Source organism: Ostrea edulis, chromosome 9 (assembly GCF_947568905.1).
Source record: "Ostrea edulis chromosome 9, xbOstEdul1.1, whole genome shotgun sequence".
NCBI lineage: Eukaryota > Metazoa > Mollusca > Bivalvia > Ostreida > Ostreidae > Ostrea > Ostrea edulis.
This window is the reverse complement of record NC_079172.1, coordinates 68080791-68106639: the sequence shown is the minus strand read 5'-3', so window position 1 is coordinate 68106639 and position 25849 is coordinate 68080791. Positions and strand designations below refer to the sequence as shown.

The following is a 25849-nucleotide window of genomic DNA, read 5'->3' as shown; positions in this document are numbered from 1 at the left end:
ATCAGCATTTGACCCAATGATAAGTTGTAGTGGCAAAGTAGATATAAAGACCATAGAATTTGCAAAATGCTGACTTTAATCGAGACTGTTTAAACCCCTGCACCATCAACCTGTTTGTCTGTAGCCTGCCTCGATTTAAAAAATGATCATACGTAGAACAAGCTCTTGCGTATTGAAGCAGTTGGGATATATAAACACCATATGTAGGTGATAAGGGAATGTTGATATATAAATTTCGAAAGTTGACAATGAAGAAGCTAAAATGATCCGGTTTGTCATAAAGTGGGGTTGTTAGTTTTCCGTTAGTATCTATTTTCAATAAAATATCTAGGTATGAAGCAGATGTAAACGACTCTGTGGTGTCTTTTATTTCGAGTTTGCATGGATATATCGAAACGACAGATGAATGAAAATTCTTATTATCAATAGATAGAACGTCGTCGATATATCTAAATGACGAAAGGAAGATTTGTTTGGGAAATGCTGAGGTAGCCTAAATATGTTACTACTAACCATGAAAAATACTCAGGTAAGAGATAGCTAATTCTATCGTGAACGAAGTAAACCTCGAATCTGCTAAGATATCTACATTTTGTCGATAAAGACTGTTTCCTAACGTTAGTTTTACTTATTGCACGTTGAAAAACCCTACTCTACGTAAATGAATAGAAACGAGGTGCCTAGAATGAATAAGCATCCCTTGTTGACCAGTCACACCCGCCGTGAGTCCTTCATCTTGCAATAACTACGTCATTCAAGTATAATAAACATCAAATTTGTCACAAGTGTGTACAGAAGAGAAAGATACCAGTAAGTATTCTAGTGATTTTTTGAAAAATAATTTTATTGAAGTTTTTGGAAATTCGCTAAGTGTTTGTCCCGACCTCATTAAATGCAGACATGTACTTTATGATCAAGCTCAGCTATGTGTTATCCAAGAGGGCATACATATATGTTCACACTTTTTTTAAAATAAAAAGAGGATGTTGTTTACAAAGGATTCTGTTTCTCCACATGGGATATATGATAAGAAAATAATCCCCAAAATATAAATGGAATAAAGATTGGTGAACAAAAGTACGCTTACTTCAATACGTTTATTCATTCAAGTAATGACACATTACTATACATAAATACATTAAATTCATCACTAGAATAATCACAGTTTTAAGACTACAGATTTAAGTTGATACATAGAATAAGCTTATGCATTGCAGTTGATTAAGATAAGCATACTTTACCAACATACTATATAAAGCTATTGACACGAGAAGTACCTGTGACAGGCGTTTATTTTAAGTTTTGTTAACTGTTCATAATTTCGACCACTTGTCTACTGACCACAATTGTCGAACGGTTTGATAACATTTATCAGGCTGACTGACCGGTTAATTTCGTTAGGGAATGAATTTGCTGATTTTTCATCTATCTTGGCGCAAACTCTGAAACATATAATGTGAATTGAATTTTATGCCTCCAGGCAAGCATATAATCCAAAACATTATCTTATTTGCTAAAGGCTTCTGCAGAAAAACCCCCACTATGGCAACCAATGTACACAAGACATATTGCGATGTATTCTATAAATAAGAAGCCAAAACAATGCTTCAAATGTTGTGTCATACAGGTGTCGTGTTGCTGAAAATTTTCAATTTACTGGGTGGATATAAACGCAAATATCAGAATATGGCAACTTAATGTTCGTATTTACATACATCTATGAATTAAAAAATGACAGACGGGAGAAACTAAAATCCGATTTTTTGTAAATCTTTATACAACACTGGAATTTTAACAGCTTTCAGTGAACCTGCTGTTCTGGGTTAATTTCTGTCGATACGCGTATTTAACCGGGTATATTGTAAATAAGAAGTAGAACCTGTTGCCAAGTGTTCTCCAATAAACCATGGACATTTTCTAGGAGGGATAAGCACCCTCTGTTGACCGCTCACACTCGTCATGAGCAGCCTAACAATTGGTATGAAACAGAAATCTTTCCACCAAATGACAGGTTGTTTTTGCAGATAATATCATTATTTGTAAAATGCTAACTTCAAGGGAGATTGTTGAAACCTCTGTAAAAGCAAGGTATTGACCAGTAGCTTGCCTCGATTTGAAAATTGATTCGAGCTATTTAAGAAATGAATTTCATTGCCGAAAATACATGGACTGCGGTTTCACGCCTGCAAGCTTCACGACACGCTTTAGTACTTCATGAAGTAGGCCATTGTGAAGCACTGCAGTTCACACCCTCATGGATTTTCAAATATGTAATTTATTCTTTTTATTTATAGTCCACTCATAGAATGCAGTTGCGAGTTGAAACAAATAGGTACTTGATTTATATTCTTGTTAGTTAAACTTATTCGTTTGTCCTTAGGAAGGGACGGGTCATTCCTAGGACTTCTGGGACGGGCCATCCCTAGGACTTCTGGGACGGGTCATCCCTAGGACTTCTGAGGACTTCTGGGACGGGTCATCCCTAGGAATTCTCGAATGTTCGTGTCGTTGGTCATATCGCTGCTTTATATAAAATTTTAATGACCTTGTATCCATTATGCGGATCCGATACCTCTAGGTATCTGGTGTTGTTGGATTTTAGTGCTGTTTCATATCACTATTTATCCACTGCATCAGCTTGATCCGGCTGTATACCTATTTTCCTGTTTGCTTCATAGTTTGTCATGGTTTGTCTCACCCCGTTCGTGATATTCGCCTTTCACATCATAGTTTTGTGTGTTTTTCCTTCAAATTTACATGTACTGGTAATAAAAATCTACCACAAATTATGGGATAAAAAAAACAACTGCCATGAAATATGAAACAATTCTAAAATCTTTACTTTATTCAACAATTAAAAACAAAAACAAATCAAAAGGCCAATATTCTTAATTTAGTTACGGTAAACAGGCCCACCTAAGTAAATTCTAAACTTTATGCCAATTTTTTTGGAAACCAAATATAGAGTGTACAATAAACCAAATCTGTAAACACAATGACAGGGTGTATCGGTAAACTAGATCGTTATAACGAACATAGAATTTGCAAAATGCTGACTTTAAACTAGATTGTTGACACCCCTGAAATGTCAGCTTATTTGTCAGTAGTCTGTGTCTCGGGCCACCCTGATGATGACGTCTGGGAACAGGGCTATGACTGGCAGCAACATGATACTTAACCAGACGGTACCACTGGACAGACAGGTGGTGTACACTTTATAGTTGTCCTGCAGTGACTGTATAAACTCCCTGTGCAAAATAAAATGTAAATAAAACGTTTCTATGACCTAACACTTGCAATTTAACAAAATTCAACCAAACACTTATATTCAAGACTCTCAGAACGTTTGATTGTATGATGGACAGATAAAGCTTTATGTCTAATCAGCGAAATAATACTCAACATGGGAAACAAGCTTTATTGAGATCATAGATAGCTAGTAGGAGAGTAAGCATTAAATTGTAAGAAGTTTTCTTCCACTCCTTTTGACCGTATCAGGAAAATATGTTAGCATTTCTGTCCGCCAAAGACGATTCCAAAAAATGCTGAAAGAATTCAAAACTGATTGAGCATATCATCTGATTACAATGAAGATAAACTCACGGCCATATGATCATGTTGTCCATGAAAGTCAAGCACATATTGACCACACCAGTGGCGACATAAGCCATGAACATAGGAAGTGGCCAGTAGTACGTCTCCAAGCACAGCTATAAAATATAGTCCACATTTTTAAAGCTCCCAATATTTCCCCAGTAATATCATTGACAAAAAACAAGCCACATCTTCATAGCTCTTAACATTTCCCCCAGTAATATCATTGGTAAAATACAGGTGGCCTGTGGTGTTCAAATCTTCCAACATTTCCCCTGTAATACCAGTGATAAAATGCAGTATAACTCAACATACACATTAACTGATAAGTTTAACAAGTTCTCAGTGTAACTCAACATACACATTAACTGACACGTGTAATCAGATCTCAGTATAACTCAACATACACATTAACTGACAAGTTTATTAAGTTCTTAGTATAACTCAACATACACATTAACTGACACGTGTAACAAGTTCTCAATATAACTCAATATACACATTAACTAACAAGTGTAATTAATTTACCACAATCCCACTAAAGTAACTTTTCAATATAACGCAATATTATAATTGTAATTATATAACTAAAATCCCACAAATATAAGTACTCTTAAAATACTTCTTTGTACAATCAATATGCAATAATTATTATGTTATTATAAAATTCAACTAAAATACATGCAAGTACTCTTAAAGTACTTCTCAGTACAATTTAGTATGACAATTGTAATTACATAACAAAATCCTACTAAAATAAGTACCATTATGTATCTCTCAGTACAACTCAATTTGTAACAGTAATTATTATAGGATAACATTCTTTTCGAAGAATTTATTGATTGAACTCCAGATATTTTACTCACAAACTTAAGACAAAAGTATCTGACACTTTAATTAAGTTTGTGAGTAAAATATCCAAAAGGAATGCTAGATTCTTTTCATTCCAATTTGTTCCCCATATTAAAAATTTCAAAAATTTAAATAGTTTCCTCGCTGAGTCTCCGTACATAACTTTAGGCGTTCACATGTGTCCAATCAAAACAATTGTAGTTAATAACATTGGAGTTATATAACTATCATCGCACTAGAATGAATACTCTTAATTACTTCTAAGTATAACTCAATATATAATCACTCAGGATAACAAAGGTTATAGAGATCATTTCTTACCTTCAAATTGACTGTAATAACACAGATTGTATACGCTATTGTGCCAAAGCTCGAAAGTCCCATCATCTGCAAAGTATGCACACCATTACTTAACCAGCACAAAACGGACCAATGAAATGTCACATACCAAATGAAAGGTGACAACAACAAACAGTGATCAATCTCATAACTCCCACAAACAATACAAAATAGATAGTTGGGCAAACACGGGCCCCTGGATACACCAGAAGTGGGACCAGGTGCTCAGGAGGAGCAAACACCCCCGCCAACCGGCCACACCCGCCGCGAGCCCCACATCCCGATCAGGCAAACGGAGCCACCCCCAGTCAAAATCAATGTGCCAAGAACGGCCCAACAATCGGCACGATACACGCCAGACAGCACCCGACCCACGATAGGTTGTTACTCAATATTTTTATCATTATATTATGACACCACCGAAATTCACTTTACCATATCCCATGATATAATTTTTATCTTTTAACAATTCACACATGCTCCCTTCAAATTCCAGGTGGAAGTCTAAGTCAAGGGACCATCTAGCAAGAATATACTGAAGTCCGAAACCTTCAATAATTCGAGACCTTCATTAATAATTCCTAGATATATATTGCATCATACTTGAAATATGGATTTACCTTGACCACAAAAACGAACTTGCACATAATTAGATAAAAGTTTCAGCCATTCTCAATTTAAGGTTTCCATGACTTCAGTACTCACGGCGGGTGCGACCGGTCGACAGGGGACGCTTACTCCTCTTTGGTACCTGATCCCACCTCTTCATTATCTTCACCTTTCATTAAAATCTTATGACGTTCTTTTTTTAAATGTGACGTAAACAATTAGGATCTTTCAACAACAGGATGTTTTGAGATGCTATATTTCTACCCATTCTTTTACAGCTTAAGTATATGCTTATATTTGTGTTCCCTACCTTCCCATCAGGCCACAGTGAGACATCGTTTCCAAACAAAAACACAACACCAAAGAAGAACACAACGACATGCCATAATCCTACAATAAACAAATCAAGAGTATGATAATTAGCTGCTTAAATTTACACTAATGAAAAGGTGAAGATAAGGATCTCATCAATCACATAAGGAATAAGAAACAGGGAGTTGGGCAAACACGGACCCCAGGTATGGATTCTGTCAAAGATTATACTTCTCATATTAATGTAGCAATACATGTGTATTCCATTATCACCTACATATGATGTTTATTTCTCTCTATTATTTCGATACGTAAGAGCCTGTTCTACGTATGATAAGTTTTTAAAATCGTGACAGGCTACTGAAAACCAAGTTCATGTTACAGGGGTTTGAACAGTCTCGCTTAGAGTCAGTATTTTGCAAATTCTATGTTCGTAATAATGATCTAGTTTGCCAATACAATCTATTCTTGGGTCAAATGCTGTATGACGAGTTTCATACCAATTGTTAGACTATTCTTGGTACACCCATTTTGACTACGGATTACGTTTTCCTGATTAAATCATAGGGCTCATGGCGGGTATGACCGGTCGACAGGAATAACTTACTCCTCTTAAGTACCTGAACCCACTTTTGGTATGTCCAAGGGTCCGTGTTTGCCCTACTCTCTATTTTGTATTTTCTATATGAGTTATGAGATTGATCACTGTGCGTTAGTATTCACCTTTCATTTCACTCAAGTCAATCAATGAATAAATATCCCTTAATGGCAGAAATTAACTTGAGCCAAATGGCATGTCATTGTAAATATATGTATGTCATACTTGAGGAAAAGCCGAAGACTGAAGACAATATCGTAATGGATGAATGATTACTACCAATGTATTTAGGTTATATTTGTTTCTGCAAGTATAATATGCAGCAGACCCAATGATTTCTGCTTAGAACTCACGAGAATTGTAATGAGGGTTAGGACCAACAAGAAAAAAAAATCAATAAAAGCATTCACTTACAACTGTATGTTACTGGGGTCAAATGATCCAATAATACACTAGTGAAAGGGAATGAATTACTGAGTTCAAATAGGGTTTCACCTTCATCTTATTAGAAAATTGTTTATTGCTTTGTGCATTTTCACACTTAAAAATTTCCTGTGAAATCTTGTAAGAAAATCTAAGAGGACGTTTTTGCAATACGAGACGAGAATTACATAGCTTCAAATGAATGACGAGATTCACTGTGGGATTGTAAGAAAAGATCAAATGTCATTGATAAGATAAACGTCAAAATCAAAAATTATTTCTACACCAGCTGTAATCTTGTACAATAAAATTTTGTCTTTTGGAGAAATTACATATTTCCTTTATTTTCCATGAAAAATAAGCAAATAAGTAAAAATATACTTACCTAATACAAACCATTGTAAAAAGTTCCTTTTGTCTAATTTACGATTTCTTGTTATATTTCTGCAATTAAAAGACATCATGGAATAATGACAAACATCAGTGACTCCCTGACATAATTGTAGTCCTGTAGCTCTCTGGGAAAAGCCTTGTCTGTCCAAGGGAACTTCAACATACTGACATAACTGCCAACCTAGTCTGTCCAAAAGAACTGTAACATACTGACATAACGACAGACCTAGTCTTTCCCAATATTTCCCCCAGAGAGCTGCAGTTCTGCAGCTATCTCTGACAGGGCTTGTTGAAAATTAAACTCACATTTGGATACATCCTCACTAAAAATAACAAGAATACTGGGTGGGGCTGAAACGATTTACCGATTCGTTGCCGCGATCTTCGATAGCTTATTTTAAACATCAGGTTCGGTAAAAGACATTAGGCTTCACCTGTACTCATTATGTTTACATGCAGAAGGTACAAAATGGCGTCCATTAATAGTCAGACTGTTTTTATCCTCGATATGAACAAAACCAAGAAAAAACGTAATCCGTTTAAACTACAGTGCCAACAGGCATCTTGCCATTTGGCGGTTTGGAAACATTTTGTGTTTAAAATTTTGATTTTGAATCTTCGCTATTAATTTTTTCTTCGAAGAGGAACTTCATCATACTCAGTACAGATATACTCCAACATATTCAGTACAGAGTAACTCTAACATATTCAGTACAGAGGAACTTTAACATACTCAGTACAGAGGAACTTTAACATACTCAGTACAGAGGAACTTTAACATACTCAGTACAGAGGAACTTCAACATACTCAGTACAGAGGAACTTTAACATACTCAGTACAGAGGAACTCCAACATATACTCAATACAGAGGAACCTGAACATACTCAGTACAAATGAATCCCTTGGCTTACTTGTATAGGTGTGGATTTTCGATGAGATCTCGTTGTGATATATGTTGTTCAAGCAAACTGTATATGAAAATGGGGAGGGAAGTCATCGTGTTGTTGTAGAGCATCAGATGGGAGGTTGACAGCACGGACTGAAGAAAAAGGGGAAATAGATTATAAAAATATTGAGTACAGTGGAAATACTAGCTTTTACAGAGGAAAATACTTTTTTTTCTAATTTACTTAGTTACTAATCTTATATTGAATACCGCAAAAATATAAACTTTGTTAAGTTGAAGTACATTGGAAATACTTAGTGATTATAGTTGAAATGCTTACCCTTTTAAAGCACCGTGGAAAAGCTAATCTTTATGAATACATTGGAAATATTAACTATTATTGAATAAAGTAGAAATGCTAACATTTACTGAATTCAGTGTAAATTTTAACTTTACTTTTATTTGGAATTCCCATGGACACGAATTGTACTCCTTTCTCAGCTGACCCATTTTATATTCTTCTGAAGCAGAATTTATTCAAAAACCTTTACATGGGAAGAGAAAATCGCTTGCTGTGGTCTTCAATTTAACATTTAGAGATATCGACGACTTTTTATCTATTAACTATAATAATTTTCATTCATATTTCGATTCGATAGATCATTAACGGCAAACTGACAACTCAACTGTATGACAAACGGGATGATTTCAGCTTCTCCATCGTCAACTTCCCATATTTATGTAGCAATATTCCATTATCACCTGTATATGGTGTTTATATCTCTCAACTGATTCGATACGCAAGAGTTTCCTCTGTGTATAGTCAGTTTTTAAATCGACGCAAGCTACTGATAAAGAAGTTGAATGTACAGGGGTTTCAACACTCTCGATTAAAGTAAGCATTTCGCTAATTCTATGGTCGTAATAACGATCTAGTTCGTCAATACAACCTATCATTGGGTCAAATGCCGATTGTTAGGCCGTTCTTGGCACGCTGATTTTGACTACGGATAATCCTGTTTACCTATCAGGATATAGGGATTACGGCGGGTGTGACCGGTCAACAGGGGATGCTTACTCTTCATAGACACCTGATCCCATCTCTTGTGTGTCCAGGGGTCCGTGTTTGTCCAATCCCTATTTTGTATTGTTTATAGGATTTATGAGATTGATTACTGTTCGTTATCTTCACCTTTCATCCATGTGAATTTGAAATAAAGGACACCATAGAGTTCTCCACATCTGATTTGCACTTGGATATTTTATTGAAAGCAGATATTAAGGGGGGACACTCCACTTTACGGCAAACGACATTATTTCAGCTTCTCTATCTTCATATATTTATGTAGCAATATTCCATTATCACCTGTATTTGGTGTATATATCTCTCAAATGATTCGATATACTGACAAATAAATTGATGTTAAAATAATTTCAACAGTCTCGTTTAAATTCACCATTTTGCAAATACTATGGTCGTTAAAACGATCTAGTTTGCCAGTGCAACCTAACATTGGGCCAAACTCTGTCTGACGTGTTTGATACAGATTGTTATGTCATTCTTAGCACAATGATTTTGACTACGGAGTACTTCTTTTACCTGATCAAGATTTAGGGCTCATGGTGGGTGTGACTGGTCGACAAGGATGCTTACTCCTTCTAGGCACCTGATGCCACCTTTGATTAATCCAGGGGTCCGTGTTTGCCTAACTCCCTATTTTGTATTCCTTATAGGAGTTACAAGGTTGTTTACTGTTCGTTATCTTCATATTTCATTGAGTACAATGGGATTATGAATTGTATCAAATATAGTGGAATACTAACTGTTATGGGATGAAATTTTCATGGTTTGAAATAACTAGTAAGTTCATCCCCACAAGTGTTGTCTTTCTTTACTTTTGTTCAGACTCTTATTGCTGGAGATTTTCAGTTTGCGGGAAAGTCCACACCACAAATTATTTAAATAAATGACCATTTCTCTCCCCCTTCCAAATTATTATTAATTAAAGAAGTAGGTACAGTTTCTACTGTCATCTGGCCCAGAAAATAGATGATTTCAGCAGGGGTCCCAAAATCTGGCATTCAAATAAGGAATATGTAAGCAAATCAAAACTACGTTTAATTTGATCCGAAATTACTTTGAGTTGTATGACAGGAGCGTGAAGTTGGCATAAAATTGCCAAAAATGCCAAAATGAATGAAAAATTTCATAAATTCAGGGTGTTTTCCTTTCAGAAAACATACAGCCCATGCGTCGAGCAAATTCATATTCAAATATATTTTTCGCCTTCTCTTAATACACAATATATATTAATTGCATTTTGCTCGACGGATGGGCACACCTTTTCCTAAGCAATAATCTGGATCAAATTTAACAGTTATCAAACTCTTTTTGAAAAATAGCGGGAAAAACTCTTATTCATGACGTAATAATGCTATAAAACTAGAAATAACTTTGATTTAAGTTGAGATTGTGTACTTGGCATGTATTTAACTTATTCAAAACACAGATCAAGCTTGATTCAAAACATTTAAATCAGAGAAATTTTTTGGTCCTTTTTATGTACACAATCGTACCTTTACTGATTTAACGAGGATTGCAAACAGCCCTAAGGCTAGGAATATGTTCCTTTCAAATTAATTATTTTACAAATCATACAAAAACTGGATGCAATGTTATGTCTAGGAGAGATGTTGCCATAAAACAGAGATTGATTGATTTTGTATTGTTTAATGTCCCTCTCAAGAATTTTTCACTGATATCCAGATGACACCATTGCTAGTGAAGGGTTTCAAAAGTTCTATCTATATTCGGTCCTTACGGCCTTTGAACAAGGAAAGATATTTATCGTGCCACACCTGCTGTGACATGGGACCTGGGATTTTTCGGTCTTATCCGAAGGACCGCTCCATTTAGTCGCCTTTTACGACACACAAGGGGTACTGAAGATCTATTCTAACCCAGATCCCAACGGGATTAAAAACAACACAAACACTGATCTACAAATATGTAGCTATTTAAGAATTTATCAAACTTACCTGTTGGGAAAAATCAGATTGAAAGGAAAAGAAGAACTGCATGGTGATAAATGCTACATTCTGAAATATATCAGTATAGAATATTCATTACTTCTGCTGGGTTTACAAAATCTTTTTGTATTGGACAATTAAAGAATGTGAAAAAAATTCACACAGGGTTTTAAAAATCTAATGTAAAATGTATTTTTCATTATTTTCACCTCTCATAAGTATGTCATTAGAACATAGCATTGATTACTTATCAGAATCCGTCATTACCATCATAGAGTCATTTACTTATGTAAGATGCCACTGCAAACACTAGGATCAATTATTTATCATGAGATGTCACTACAACCATAACTACTTATAATGATATGAGGCTAATGCTTACTTTGTAAAAGAAATATTGAACTAGAGTTGTCAGTCGGTGGTAATAATAATGGCCGTGGACTAAAAGAAGACGCTGTAAAAACCGGAACTTGGCGAATGCGTAGTCACTGTTACGAACAGCCTGTCTCCCCTCTTTTCCCATGATTCCTGTTCATTCACAAACAATCATCCATTACTGTCACATTTCACATTTCAACCATCTATGACTTGAAACCATCTATTTTCTCATTAATGCTAGAAAAATGTATCTCTTAGTTACTCATCAAAAAATTAATAATCATACTGTTAGATATGAACCAAAATTGAGAACACAAACTCTTACAAACTGAGGAAAATAAAATGAAGCATGCATACCTAATCCAACATGTGCTTCCTGAATCATGCTGACGTCATTAGCACCGTCTCCTAAAGCTGCTGTTACAGGGGCATGGCTGGCAGTCTTCATCATCTTCACAACCTACCAACACATAACAGCTAATCATTGAAACGCACACCAACACACAACAGCTAATCATTGAAACTCACACCAACACATAACAACTAATCACTGAAACTCACACCAACACATAACAGCTGATCATTGAAATTACAGTGTTTACTACATACAGAGGTAAGTTGTCAACATTTATACAACATACTGCAAACAATATATATAATCTTAAATGTTGATGCTCTGGCCTTGTTTTTGTGGTAATATTAAACATGTGACCCTCCTACTAGCTCTGACTATTGTGTTAATTTTTTAGCTTGATTGGTAGAACACTGGACTGTCGTGCCTGAGGTACCACGTTCGATCCCTAGCAGAGACAACCATCGTCTCTGTTACTTTTTATATTTATTGACTTAATCGAATGAAATGAACCTAAACTCCCAGAAGGGCCCTTTATTTGTAAGATAGTTATAACAAATTAAGATTAACTCTGAGTTTACTTTTGGAGATAATTCTGCCCTCTACACAGAGGTGTACATCTTTTGATCTGTCTGACATGCTTTACCTCAGCCTTCTGTAATGGGGACATCCTACAGCATAAAACGGCTGCACACTTTTGACATAGTTCTCGGAATACTTCAGTATGCTCTCCAAGGGCAAAAGTCAGGCTAAAGCCGTCTACGATCAACACAAACTGCTGGCTGGAAGGACTCCAATCTTGAATTCTGGAAAGGTTACAGAGAAAACAATTTATGGTGCATATGTATGGTATACCTTTATAAACATATTCATTTATGTATTAAATATGTTAACTATAAATGATTTGTTTTCAAAGAATGACCACATGTTAACAGATGAGGGTGAGGCGTATTTTAAGAAAATAAGTAAGGTGTCTAATTCTAACAGAATCAGAATACAGACAAGGGATAGTTTTACACCAGATCTCTATTCGTTACATGTGGATATGTTTAATGATTTCTGTACTATCATGTTACCTGTGGATATGCTTAATGATTTCTCCACTATTCCGTTACCTATAGATGTGTTTAGCAAATTCTCCATTATTATATTACCTGTGGATATGTTTAATGATTTCTCCACAATTCCGTTACCTGTGGATTTTTTTAACGATTTCTCCACTATTATATTACCTGTGGATATGTTTAATGATTTCTCCACTATTCTGTTACCTGTGGATATGTTTAATGATTTCTCCACAATTCCGTTACCTGCGGATATTTAGTGAATTCTCCGCTATTCCGTTACCTGTGGATGTTTAATGATTTATCCACTATTCTGTTACCTGTGGATATGTTTAGCGATTTCCTCCCCACATCTCTTGTGATCAGCACACGTGGCTTTTGTCACACGAAGTTCCTCCATTCCATTGATGATGTGTCCAGCAGAATAACTGATATTGACTGCCGTCTCCTCCTTGTCACCAGTCAACACCCACACCTGTAATATATCAGTATATAAGACATCCCTCCAAATTTATCCACACCCACACCTGTAATATACCTGTATATAAGACATCCCTCAAAATCTATCCACACCCACACCTGTAAGGCATCTCAAAAGATATCTCATCATACACCTAAACACTGACTCTCTAACATAATATGTTTCCATCCATCAGTTACAATATTTCACAAAGAAAACACAGAAAGAAGGGCTGCATAAATCGGGGCCTCTCCAGGAAACCTGATGTAATCAAAACATGACACTAACTCTAGTTGATGTATTTACACTGTACACAGTAACTTAATAACAACAATAGATTCAGTGGTACACTGTACAAGCCCTTTACCTTGATGCCTGCTCTGCGTAGAGTGCAGTGTTACACTGTACGAGCCCTTTACCTTGATGCCTGCTCTTCGTAGAGTGCAGCTTTACACTGTACAAGCCCTTTACCTTGATGCCTGCTCTGCGTAGAGTGGTGATGGTTTCTGGGACACCGTCCTGGAGCCTGTCCTCCACAGCAGTGGCACCGAGAATGTGGAGGTCTTTTTCCACCGTTAGGAAGGCCTTTTGCAACTAGATAAAACACATTTAAAAGTATTGTATTAACAAATTGTTTCATATTTGTGATCGACATGCATCACATTCATAAAACAACTACATTTACAGTATCATCCCGGCCACATGATAGGCATTCCGCCTTAGATTATTCTGCACTGTAAGAACAATGGTGTACCTTTTCATCCCAACCGTCAAATGAACTCCTGGCCTCAGTCAACATGCCATTCACCCTCTCATATTCTTTTGGTGCCAACACTCTCTTGCCTAGGGTCAATGTTCTCAGTCCAAGCTGTAATATCAATGAGCATTAAAAGTAGGTAACTGAAAAGTCAGAAAGTCAGAAAGGTACCAGCAATAAATCTGAAAGCCTTCCCCTCCCTAACTCAAGTATTTTTAATAAAATTCATGAAAATATTCCCCAGGACACTTTAAAAGTTATCACTTGACATAGAAGGTGCTATGAGCAGAAACATTACCAAAGAAATCCAAGCATTACTTTTACATTCTATGAAAATTAGTGCATACCATAGAAAGTGTTTTATTTTATTGATATTGAAATATTAAAAGTCCCATAACTCTGTAAAGACAAAACAAATAAAGAGGGTCTCCTGTGCTTAATCCAAGTATCATGTATGAAGGTGAAGATAACGAACAGTGATCAATCTCATAACTCCTACAAGCAATGCAAAATAGATAGTTGGGCAAACACGGACCCCTGGACACACCAGAGGTGGGATCAGGTGCCTAGGAGGAGTATGCATCCCCTGTTGACCGGTCACACCCGCCGTGAGCCCCATATCCTGATCAGGTAAACGGAGTTATCCACAGTCAAATCAGTGTGCCAAGAACTAGATCGTTATAACGACCATAGAATTTGCGAAATGCTTACTTCAATCGAGACTGTTGAAATCCCTGTATAAAATTCACGAAAATTGCATGCCATAGAGAGTGCTGAGAGACAGAGTTATTACTATAGGGCACCCGCCACATGGTGAGGCCTTAAAGATTTGTTCTGAACATATGCCAAGCCTGCCTTAGCTGTCACATCTTTACAAAGACCAGTGGCTATAAATAACCACTTTAAGATTTTCTATAGGAGTTTTTCTATACATATTATAACCCTATAATGTGACCAGAAGCCAGGGACCACCGTATAATGAAAGGTGAAGATAACGAAAAGTGATCAATCTCATAACTCCTACAAGCAATACAAAATAGATAGTTGGGCAAACACGGACTCCTGGATACACCAGAGGTGGGATCAGGTGCTTAGGAGGAGTATGCATCCCCTGTTGACCAGTCACACCCGCCGTGAGTCTATATCCTGATTAGGTAAACGGAGTTATCCGTAGTCAAAATCAGTGTGCCAAGAACGGCTTAACAATCGGTATGAAACACGTCAGACAGTATTTGTCCCAATGATAGGTTGTATTGACGAACTAGATAGTTTTTAAATCGAGGTAAGCTACTGACAAACAAGTTGATTGTACAGGGATTTCAACAGTCTCGATTGAAGTCAGCATTTCGCAAATTCTATGGTCGTTATAACGATCTAGTTCGTCAATACAACCTCGCATTGGGTCAAATGCTGTCTGACGTGTTTCATACCGATTGTTAAGCCGTTCTTGGCACACTGATTTGGACTGTGGATAACTCCTTTTACCTGATCAGGATATGGGGCTCACAGCGGGTGTGACCGGTCAACAGGGGATGCTTACTCCTCCTAGGCACCTGATCCCACCTCTGGTGTGTCCAGGGGTCCGTGTTTGTCCAACTATCTATTTTGTATTGCTTGTAGGAGTTATGAGATTGATCACTGTTCGTTATCTTAACCTTGCATAGTTATAATGACCATCGAATTAGCGAAATGCTGACTTTAATCGAGACGGTCGAAACTCCTGTACCATCAACGTGTTAGTCAGTAGCTTGCCTCGATATAAAAATTGACTATAGGCAGAACAAGCTCTTGCATATCGAATCAGTTGAGAGCTATAAACACCATATGCAGGTGATAATGGAATATTGCTACATGAATATGGGAAGTTGACGATGGAGAAGCTGAAATCATCCCGTTTGTCATCCAGTTGAGTTGTCAGTTTGCCGTTAATGTCTACTTTCAATAAAATATCTAAGTATGAAGTAGAAGTGAACGAGTCTGTGGTGTCCTTTATTTCGAGCTCACAGGGATATATTAAATCGAGATATGAATGAGAGTTATTATTGTTAATAGACAAAACGTCGTCGATATATCTAAATGTCGAATTGAAGGCCACAGCAAGAAATTCTTTCTTCTCACTTAGAAGTTATTGAATAAATTCTGCTTCATATGAATATAGAAACAGGTCAGCTAACAAAGGAGCACAATTCGTGCCCATGGGAATTCCAACAGACCGTTGGAGACCTGATCACCTGATAAATGATATATCTATTAGAGAGCTGAGTTTGTATTCTACTTGCCACCGCATAGTCGTGAATGTGATCATAGGTTCTGTCAATTTCCCCAGAAATTCCAATCTTCAATACAGCTGTTTCAGCTCCCTTACACAACAACACAATCTCACCTGTCAAGAGAGATAATCTATCATGGAAATATTAGAGTTTCTTATGTCAAATTTAACAGAAACAGGAGGTCTATGAGTCACATATGTCACTTGAGTCATCCTGACCCTGCCGTTGTTCAACTTGTGTGAGTTTTATTATCAATCTTTATTCCCATGAAAATATTTAGCCCCATATTGTGGCCAAAACCAGCTACATAGAATCACAGCATAACTGAAAATGATTTTACTTAATACAGAGATGCCTCAACACCAATGACTGATATGATCTTGCTGTTCTGGATAAGACCAAGACTAGAAGGTCGTAGATCATGGTATGATATGAAAAACCTTACCATATTTATTGTCAAACTTAGAAGTCAAGGTCACAACGTTTAACATCAAAGTATGATAAGGTTTTGGCATAAAGAATATATATACAAAATATACTTAAAATAGTTCCTGATGTATTCAATAGGTTATGTTTGATCAAAAGTAGGTCAAAGTCTGAGTTCAAGATCACAAGATCAGGCTTCAAGGTCTAGGTAAAAATCACACTACAGCAACAACACATCACATGAAAAGTCTTTCCGTAAAGAATGTATACACAAAACATGAAAGTTGTAGCTTAAACCTTCAAAAATGTTCCCAATATATCAGCATATAAAACTTTCATCCCCTATTGCGGCCCCGCCCTACCCCAGGACCATTATTTGCACAAACTTGGATCTACTCTATATCAGAAAGCTTTTATGTAAACTTCCATTTTTCTAGCCCAGTGGTTTTTGAAAAGATAATGAGATATTATCCCTATATATTCGTATATATAACTTTGATCCTCTATTGAGGCCCCACCCTATCCCTGGGGACCATGATTTCAACAAAATTAAATTTGCACTATGTCAGAAAGCTTTTATGGAATTTTCAACTTTTTTTCTGTATCAGTGATTCTTGAGAAGATGTTTGAGTGACCCAAACCTATTTTGCCTTTTCGTGATTATCTCCCCTTTTAAGGGACATGGCCCTTCATTTGAACAAACGTGAATCCCCTTCACCCATGGATGAATTGTACCAAGTTTGATTGAAACTGTCCCAGTGGTTCTGGAAATGTTTACGACACACGAAGGATTATTGGTTGGTTGTATTTTGTTTAAGATACTGCTCGGGAGCTTTTCACTTATATGGATATGTCAACATTACCGGTGAAGGGCTGCAAATGTTAGGCCTATTAACAACACTTATGGTCTTTGAACAGGGAGGGATCTTTAGCGTGTTACATCTGGTGTGACACGGAGCCTTGGTTTTTGTTGTCTCACCCGAAGGACTACCAGATTTAGTCGTTCCTTACGACAAGGAAGGGGTACTGAGGACTTATTCTAACCCAAATCCCCATGGGACAGGTGGACGGACAGACGACAGAGAAAAGGTAATCAGAAAAGCTAATTTGAGCTTTCGGGTCAGTTGAGCTAAAAGGAGAGTTTTCTAATATTTTGTATTTAATTGAAAATGTTACGTCTTTCATCAAAAAACCCAACTTGATGAACATTCACACAAAACTTCAGTTAATAATAGATACAGTATGTTACATAGAAAAGTGAATGATATTCATACCATGTGAGTGATGTTCATACCATGTGACATTCATATCATGTGAGTGACATTCATATCATGTGAGTGACATACTATATGAGTGACATACTATATGAGTGATATACTATATGAGTGACATACTATATTAGTGACATACCACGTGAGTGATGTTCATACCGTTTTCTCTCTGGATGATGACACTCATTCTTTTCCTTGTGGCGTCAAACTCCAGAACATGAAGCAATCTGTATCTCCGCATCTCTCCGTGGAATGTTACCTCTAAATGGTCGTCTCTGATACCGTGAAAAACAACTCCGTACCTAAAGAAATCAAGAAGCGAAAACTGCAGCTGTCCTTAAAGAATTAAACCCCAGTGTGGTGACACACCCAAAAATGGGTTTATTTCGACAAGCAGTATATTTGAATTCTTCATTCTTTAATCCACCCCTGTTTAACTACGATATACCCTTGACTGAGGATCATGAATCACATTCCAATCAGAAGAATTTGATGTGTGAAGATTGTTATTAACTAATGACAGACTTATATGCCCCCTTGACAACAAAAACCGACAAATAAATTGGAGGTCAGATGCTATATCAAAATCTGGAATTAAACAGGGGAATTGTAGATATAAACTGATATCATGAGAAAATTCCTTTGATAAACATACATTACGTAACAAATAAGCTGGAAATTGACCTAAATTGCTATTTTTAAAATCTTTTATGAAATCAAGGTCGGAGACCATATTTTTCACCATCCATAGAAGCAACATCCTGCGATGAGCGATATCTATGGAAGAAATAGATCCAACTGCTGTCTGTAACAACTGAAGCCTATAATGTAGGTCAGGAGAAGCATCCGGGCCAGCAGTTAGCGAAGTGACATCCGAAGAAGTGTGGTGAATTCAATTCACAATGAATAGGTTTTTTCCCGCGTGTCGCATGTCTAACAGCAAAAAGATGATTTCCTCCAATTTCATGATGTGGAGACATGCCCACATCAAGACTTATGCGGACCACGAATCTTTCATTGACATTCCTCTGTTTTTCAATCGAGAGTTTTTATAAATATTTAAGATGTGGTGCCTGAGTGTCTGTGTGAATACTATTCACTCATTCAGTCTTTACATAACATCGCTACAGTCCACCCCACTTATATTGAAGTCGGTTATATTGAAGTATCTGTTATATTGAAGTTGAAATAAATCCCCCAGTAGCAATATTTGTGTAGTTCAGCATTGGTTATATTGAACTTTGGATATAATGAACAATTCAGGTCGGTCCCCTGGATTTCATTATATCCGGAGTAGACTGTATTTACCTGCAGCAGGCTTCTACAAAAGCTTTCTCGTCAGGAGACGAGGACTGATACTCGTAGTCCATCCCAGTGATACTATAGAGGGTCGACGCCCCCGTCTCTGTCGCTTCGCTGTGATCGACCCGTACAGTGTGACAAAGGGCAAGTAACTCCAGAAACTCGTCTATCTCAGCCTATGAAGACAAATGACTAAACTGTCTACTCCAGTCATACAAGTTTAAAATGTTTACAGCTGTAGCACTGATCAATGAAATGGCTATAGAGTTTGATCGTGGAAAGTTTATTTAGGTTAACAGAAGCAAAATATGATTTCTTATCAACCCATCAATACTAGATGAGTATACAAATGTAGGAGTTTAACAGAAAATCAGAGAAGGGTATCTGGGTATTATCATAATCAGTTTTTTCAATCAGTGCATTGTCTTAGTAAAAGGTGAAGATAACTAACAGTGATCAATCACATATCTCCTAAAAGGAATACAAAATAGAGAGCTGGGCAAACACGGACCCTAGATATACCAGGGGTGGGATCAGATGTCTATAAGGAGTAAGTATTTCCTGTCGACCGGGCACACCCGCCGTGAACCCTATATCCTGATTAGGTAAACGGAGTTATCCGTAGTCAAAATCAGTGTGCCAAGAACGGCTTAACAATCGGTATGAAACACGTCAGACAGCATTTGACCCAATCATAGGTTGTATTGACGAACTAGATCGCTATAACGACCATAGAATTAGCGAAATGCTGACTTCAATCGAGACTGTTGAAACCCCTGTATCATCAACTTGTTTGTCAGTAGCTTGCCTCGATTTAAAAATTGACTATACGTAGAACAAGCTCTTGCATATCGAATCAGTTGAGATATATAAATCTTTTAATTACAATTACTGAGAGTATTGCATGACAATACATGTACATTGTCTACTACCGATCGCACAACATACTGTACCGCATCCGTGAATAATCTTAATTAGTTGTATCTGTGCATATTTTTAATCAGTTTTCTCAATATTCCTTATTATTTGAATACAGATAATAAAACCAAATAAAATGATGCGAAATTTTTATTGCATCTTTGGAACATAATTCAGAAGGTTTCTGCTAGCAAATGAACTAAATCCTTTGCGGGGATTTATGGCAATACCTTGTAAATAAAGGATTTCTTTTCTTCTGCCTGTTTGAGTAATTTAGACTCTTTAATTATGAGAAGTTTATAAATCCCCACACAAACATCTGTTAGTCCGGCTCCGTGATTTACTTACCGTGAGTCGAATCACAGGGGTGCTCTGTCCTCCATGTGGCGCCATCTCGTGTAAATGTCCACCAATTTCCTCGTATTTGATTGCATTAATTGAACACCGTCGGAATTGCATGTCGTTTTCTGTCATTGTCCCTGTCTTATCAGTAAACAGGTACTCCACCTAACAATTATAATGACAGGATTAATGTCCCCTGATCCCACATAAAATCTGTGAATAATTATAATGACAGGATTAATGTCCCCTGATCCCACATAAAATCAGTGAATAATTATAATGACAGGATTATTGTCCTCTGATCTCACATAAAATCAGTGAATAATTATAATGACAGGATTATTGTCCTCTGATCTCATATAAAATCTGTGAATAATTATAATGACAGGATTAATGTCCTCTGATCCTATATAAAAATCAGTAAATAATTATAATGACTGGATTAATGTCCTCTGATCCTACATAAAATCAGTGAATAATTATAATGACAGGATTAATGTCCTCTGATCCCACAAAAAATCAGTGAATAATTATAATGGCAGGATTAATGTCCTCTGATCCTACATAAAATCAATGATGTAGAAATATTGAGATATCTTTAAACTTGGAAATACTGGTGGCAGTATATTAGTCTTTGTAAAAATGAAATCAATCTAAGTAAAACAAAAATGTTTATGACTGACCTCGAGGTCTGCACACAGTTTAGTATTCTGTTACCAAGCAACCAGTGACTGGCATCAGTAATACAATACACAAAAGAGTTCTCATCGAAACATGTGGTTAGGAGAGGGGGAGGTAACATGACAATGAATGAGAAGAAAAAATGAACGGGAGATTGTGTTTAATACATTGTATGTTCTTTTTGAGAAGTTTACTTAAGAATGACTTTGGTCTTAACGTGCAGTCTCGGAATCCTGAGACAGATGAGACAGATGATCAATTAAAATTTCATGATCTACCGTGTTGTATCTGTACAAATGCATCTACACATATTGACTGACCGAGGTTTTGATGTGATGTGTTGGGCTGGGAGGTACAGAAACTTATTGGGGGAAAATGTCTCCCCAGCTCCCCAAATTGGAGTGCACCAAACCTCCTCCCTTCAATGTACTGCATGGTAAGAAGGAGAAAGCATGGACAGGACCATAAACATTATGAACTCTGATAAGGCATATAGGAGAAGTGTTCACAAGCTATGTTACACCCTCCACCCCTCTTAGATCCACTATAACTTTTAGAAAAATAATTGAATCTTCCTGTTTTGACATGGTTGTGGTATGGAAGGGTTAATATGATAAGAAATAAGAAGAAAAGAAAAACAGTGAATGTAAGATGTTTAATATGTTCTTTTTGACAAGTTTATCAAGAACGACTTCTGTTTACACCAGTCTTGGAATCCTGGGACAGATGAAAAATTAAAATTTTATGATATTCCATCTTGTATGTGTATAAATGCATATACGAAATATAAGAAATGACTGACAGATTGACTAACCTGACCGAGTTCTTTTTTTTTTAATTTTTTTTTTTAGGTCGGATGTGTTGGCCTGGGCAGTGGTGAGAACTCGGTCAGGTTAGTCAATCTGCCGCAGTCATATGACTGCGACAGATTGACGAACCTGACCGAGTTCTTAGTTTAAGTCGGATGTGTTGGCCTGGGCAGTGGTGAGGCATAATGATTGTGAGAAATTGACTAACCTGACCGAGTTCTTCGTTTAGGTCGGATGTGTTGGCCTGGGCAGCGTTATCTAAATCCTCATCATACATTTCTAAATCCCATTGCAAAAACCTAGAACCCACAAACTTCTGGATCTCTGAAATCGAATATATAGCAGATTTTAAAATTGCACAAATCCATATAGCCTGATAATTTCCTATTGTCGTTTAACAATCAAGGTCCATATGATCATCTTCTCTTTGTCATTAGAAAATACGTTGATTATAACAATATTCTACAAAAAATGTATTATCACCTGCATATGGTGTTTATGTATCTCAAGTGATTCGATATGCAAGTACTTGTTCTGCGTAAGGTCAGTTTTTGATCGGGACAGGCTACTAACAAACACGATAATGTTACAGTGGTTTCTAGAGTCTCGTTTAAAGTCATCATTTCGCAAATTATATTGTTTTTATAACGATCTAGTTTGCCAATACAACTTGTCATTGGGTCAAATGCTGTCTGGCGTGTTTCATACCGATTGCTAGGTAGTTCTTTACATACTCATTTCAAATAAAGATCACTCCGTTAACCTGATGAAGTTATAAGGCTCACGGCGGATGTGACTGGTCGACAGTGGATGCTTACACCTCCCAAGCACCTGATCTAATCTCTGGTACAGTAAAACTCGAATATAGCGAACACGGATATAGCGAAATTACGGCTATAGCGAAGTGAAAACGATTTCCCCGGCAAATTCTTTATATATTCTATATAAAAATCTGAGTCTGTAACGAACACGGATATAGCGAATTTACGGATATAACGAAGTAAATTCCTATTCCCCTTGAATTAAAAATGAACGTAAAAATCACCTTTTATAACGAATTTATTTTTTTTCATTTTAAACTCTTTGTGATTTTTAACAATCGATTTCCATTGACATAAAGGATCCACACTTATTACAAAATTTCTGTTTGTATTTTTCTCCGAAAAGGTTGTTAACGCAAAACAATACTTATACATACGTTTAAGAAATATATTGTCGGTATTGTTTACTATTCTCGTTAATTAAATTTGAAGTTTGATTCCATTTGTTTTATTGTACACTCCATTATTTGTGTAAAGCAACAAGTAAATGACAATTGCAATATACTGTACATGTATGTATTGCGCAAACTTTTGTTGACATTTCTCTCTCGACATGTTCTTGCATGACTTAATAATCCATCAAGATAAATTATCATATATAAATCAATGTGTATATTTCTTGTATAAAAATATTTCTTCTCGAAATATATAGGCTTCATTTCACTTGAAGCCAATACAAACGGAAGTATATCGATTGCTGCTTTTTTATATAACTGGTATACATGTAGAACAAATCAGTTTTATAACGAATTCGTTATATTTAAAGTATGAATTCGCTATAAACGTATAGCGAATTACTCTTATAGCGAATTTTTATAGAGGATCCCCAGAAATTCGCTATATCAGAGTTTTACTGTATATCCAGGGTCCGTGTGTGCCTAAATCGTAATTTTGTATTCCTAATACATGTAGGAGTTATGAGATTGATTCCCCAGTGTGTTCAAGAACAGTTAGGAATCGGTGGCTGAAGTTTCATTTAAGGTCGCGCTGTCCCCATGTTAGTCCGTTACTTACATAGAGGCGATGTCAATGTCGAATGCAGTGGCTGCTTGCACATGCTTTTATAAATCGATTGGCCCATTGGAGACGCGTGTTGTTCACTGACGACTCGTGCTTCACGCTTTACAGGTCAGATGGACGACAACGTGTCTATTGATATCGTGGTGAGCTATATTCTGACGCTTGCGTAACGGAAAACGACAGATTCGGGGATAGTCTGTTATGTGATGGGCAGGGATATATCAAGGCGTGAAAACACCTCTCCTGGTTATTTATGACAATCTTACATCAGTAAAAGATCGGGATCAGGTCTTGAGACCACACGTCGTTCACCAACGTAAGCTTACGTTGCAGCTAGACAACGAGAGGCCCCATGTTGCTAGGGTTTGTTTTCAGTTTGGATCAAAACATCCAAGTGCTTCATTAGCCACCATACTGTTCAGATTTGTCCTTAATCGAGCATTTGTGGGACGAGCTGGGCAGTAGCGTTTGGGAGAACGTGAACGTCCCATTTAACATCACTAAACACACACATATCCTTAATCAAGAGTTAATAATAGTCCTAAAAGGACAATAAACACCTTGGTCAATGATAAGGATAGTAAGAACAGCGACTGAAGTCAGGGGTGGGCACACACGCTACTGATTTGGATCGGGAACGGCGTAGAGTACCCTTGTTTTTACGGTATCCACGCAAACGCTTTCTATGATAGGACAACAAAAATCATCAAAATATATTCAGTAAAGAGAAACCGAAACAATGAACTAATCATGAATGAATCAGGTAAAATAACTATCGAAAATAAACTTTTCTTCTTTCCGCTAGTACATATATATTATTTGAAATAATTTTCTAAGCTGTCTGCTTATGGCTACCACTCAATGAGGTTTAAACAGGAAGAGGAAGTGGTATGATTTGGTAGCTCATACCACTAATTGGTATCTCTATAGTCAACTTGTACAAAGTTGTATTCCATCAATTTGTATATATAGTAGGTTGTCACTCAATTAAAAGCTCATGCTTAACCTGGGTGTCTCTCCCCATCTGCATCAAAGCATGAAGGCAGGTTACTCATGGCTAGGTGATATGTCATGGAGTGTTGGTTTGTTTCACTTAATGCTTGGGGTCCGATGCAGTCAGAGCTAGGTCCCCCTCTATCTCTATAAAAAGGAGGAGAGGCTACAAGCCTGTTGGAATTAAAACTGAACGGTGACTTATACAAGTAGCAAGCGAGAGACAGGGTGAAAAAACTGGGTCTTGTATACCTGGCCACCAGGCGTGGTTTGTAATATAAGACATGGAGTGGTTCCATGTTAAGCCTGGTTCCCATCTGGCACTCGCATCAAAGCAGGCCACTAGTTTTGCCCACCGTTCATTGGTATACTAGTTGTCTCCCTAGATTCCTACAAAAATTTTGGGGCCATTCGTATCCACTACTAGTGTAATATAGTTTGATTGAACAATAAAAGGTTAAATACAACTTGGTGTTGTCATTGTTATTCAGTGCCTAATTTGGATAACATTGTGAGCGATGTTGGCTCAGCTACATGCTACACTTGACTTTTTCATCTTCAATTAAAGATGTTTGTACAACTTTTCTGATAGATGAGGATGTTTGTACAACTTTTCCAGTGGTCTGTGTTTACCATTTTGTATTGCTTGTGGGAGTTATGGAGATTGATCACTGTTCGTTGTCTTCACCTTTCATATGTAACTTGTAGCAAAATGCTGGTGATCTTAAAATATAACTTCTTGGTTTTTTTCTTTTGGTATTTTTATTTTGACGATTGTTTTTTTTTTTTTTTTTTTTACTATTTTCTGAGCGACTACATGATTATATAGTTACTCTCGGTACATCTGTATCTTTCAATGATTGATCAATGGCAGAAAAATAAAATTTTTGTTCTCAATGCGCTCAGTGATATTGGTAGAAAAAAAATCCTGGCAGATGGTAAAGTGGT

At 36.7% G+C, this 25849-nt stretch overlaps 1 protein-coding gene across 1 annotated transcript in view; it reads right to left on the bottom strand.

Moving 5' to 3' along the window:
* Positions 1-1082: 1082 nt before the first annotated feature.
* Positions 1083-25849, bottom strand: part of LOC125658573 (phospholipid-transporting ATPase IF-like) — a 40903-nt gene continuing 16136 nt past the window's right edge. The window contains exons 11-28 of the mRNA XM_056150419.1: positions 22276-22391; positions 20584-20742; positions 19324-19493; positions 18175-18317; positions 16328-16431; positions 14046-14159; positions 13763-13885; positions 13152-13306; positions 12414-12573; positions 11773-11875; positions 11420-11565; positions 11047-11106; positions 8033-8160; positions 7113-7171; positions 5705-5784; positions 4768-4833; positions 3604-3710; positions 1083-3248 (exon numbers count right to left, since the gene is read on the bottom strand). Coding sequence (XP_056006394.1) covers positions 3101-3248; positions 3604-3710; positions 4768-4833; positions 5705-5784; positions 7113-7171; positions 8033-8160; positions 11047-11106; positions 11420-11565; positions 11773-11875; positions 12414-12573; positions 13152-13306; positions 13763-13885; positions 14046-14159; positions 16328-16431; positions 18175-18317; positions 19324-19493; positions 20584-20742; positions 22276-22391 — 2141 coding nt within the window. The 3' untranslated portion in view covers positions 1083-3100. The remainder of the gene's footprint in view (positions 3249-3603; positions 3711-4767; positions 4834-5704; positions 5785-7112; positions 7172-8032; positions 8161-11046; positions 11107-11419; positions 11566-11772; positions 11876-12413; positions 12574-13151; positions 13307-13762; positions 13886-14045; positions 14160-16327; positions 16432-18174; positions 18318-19323; positions 19494-20583; positions 20743-22275; positions 22392-25849) is intronic.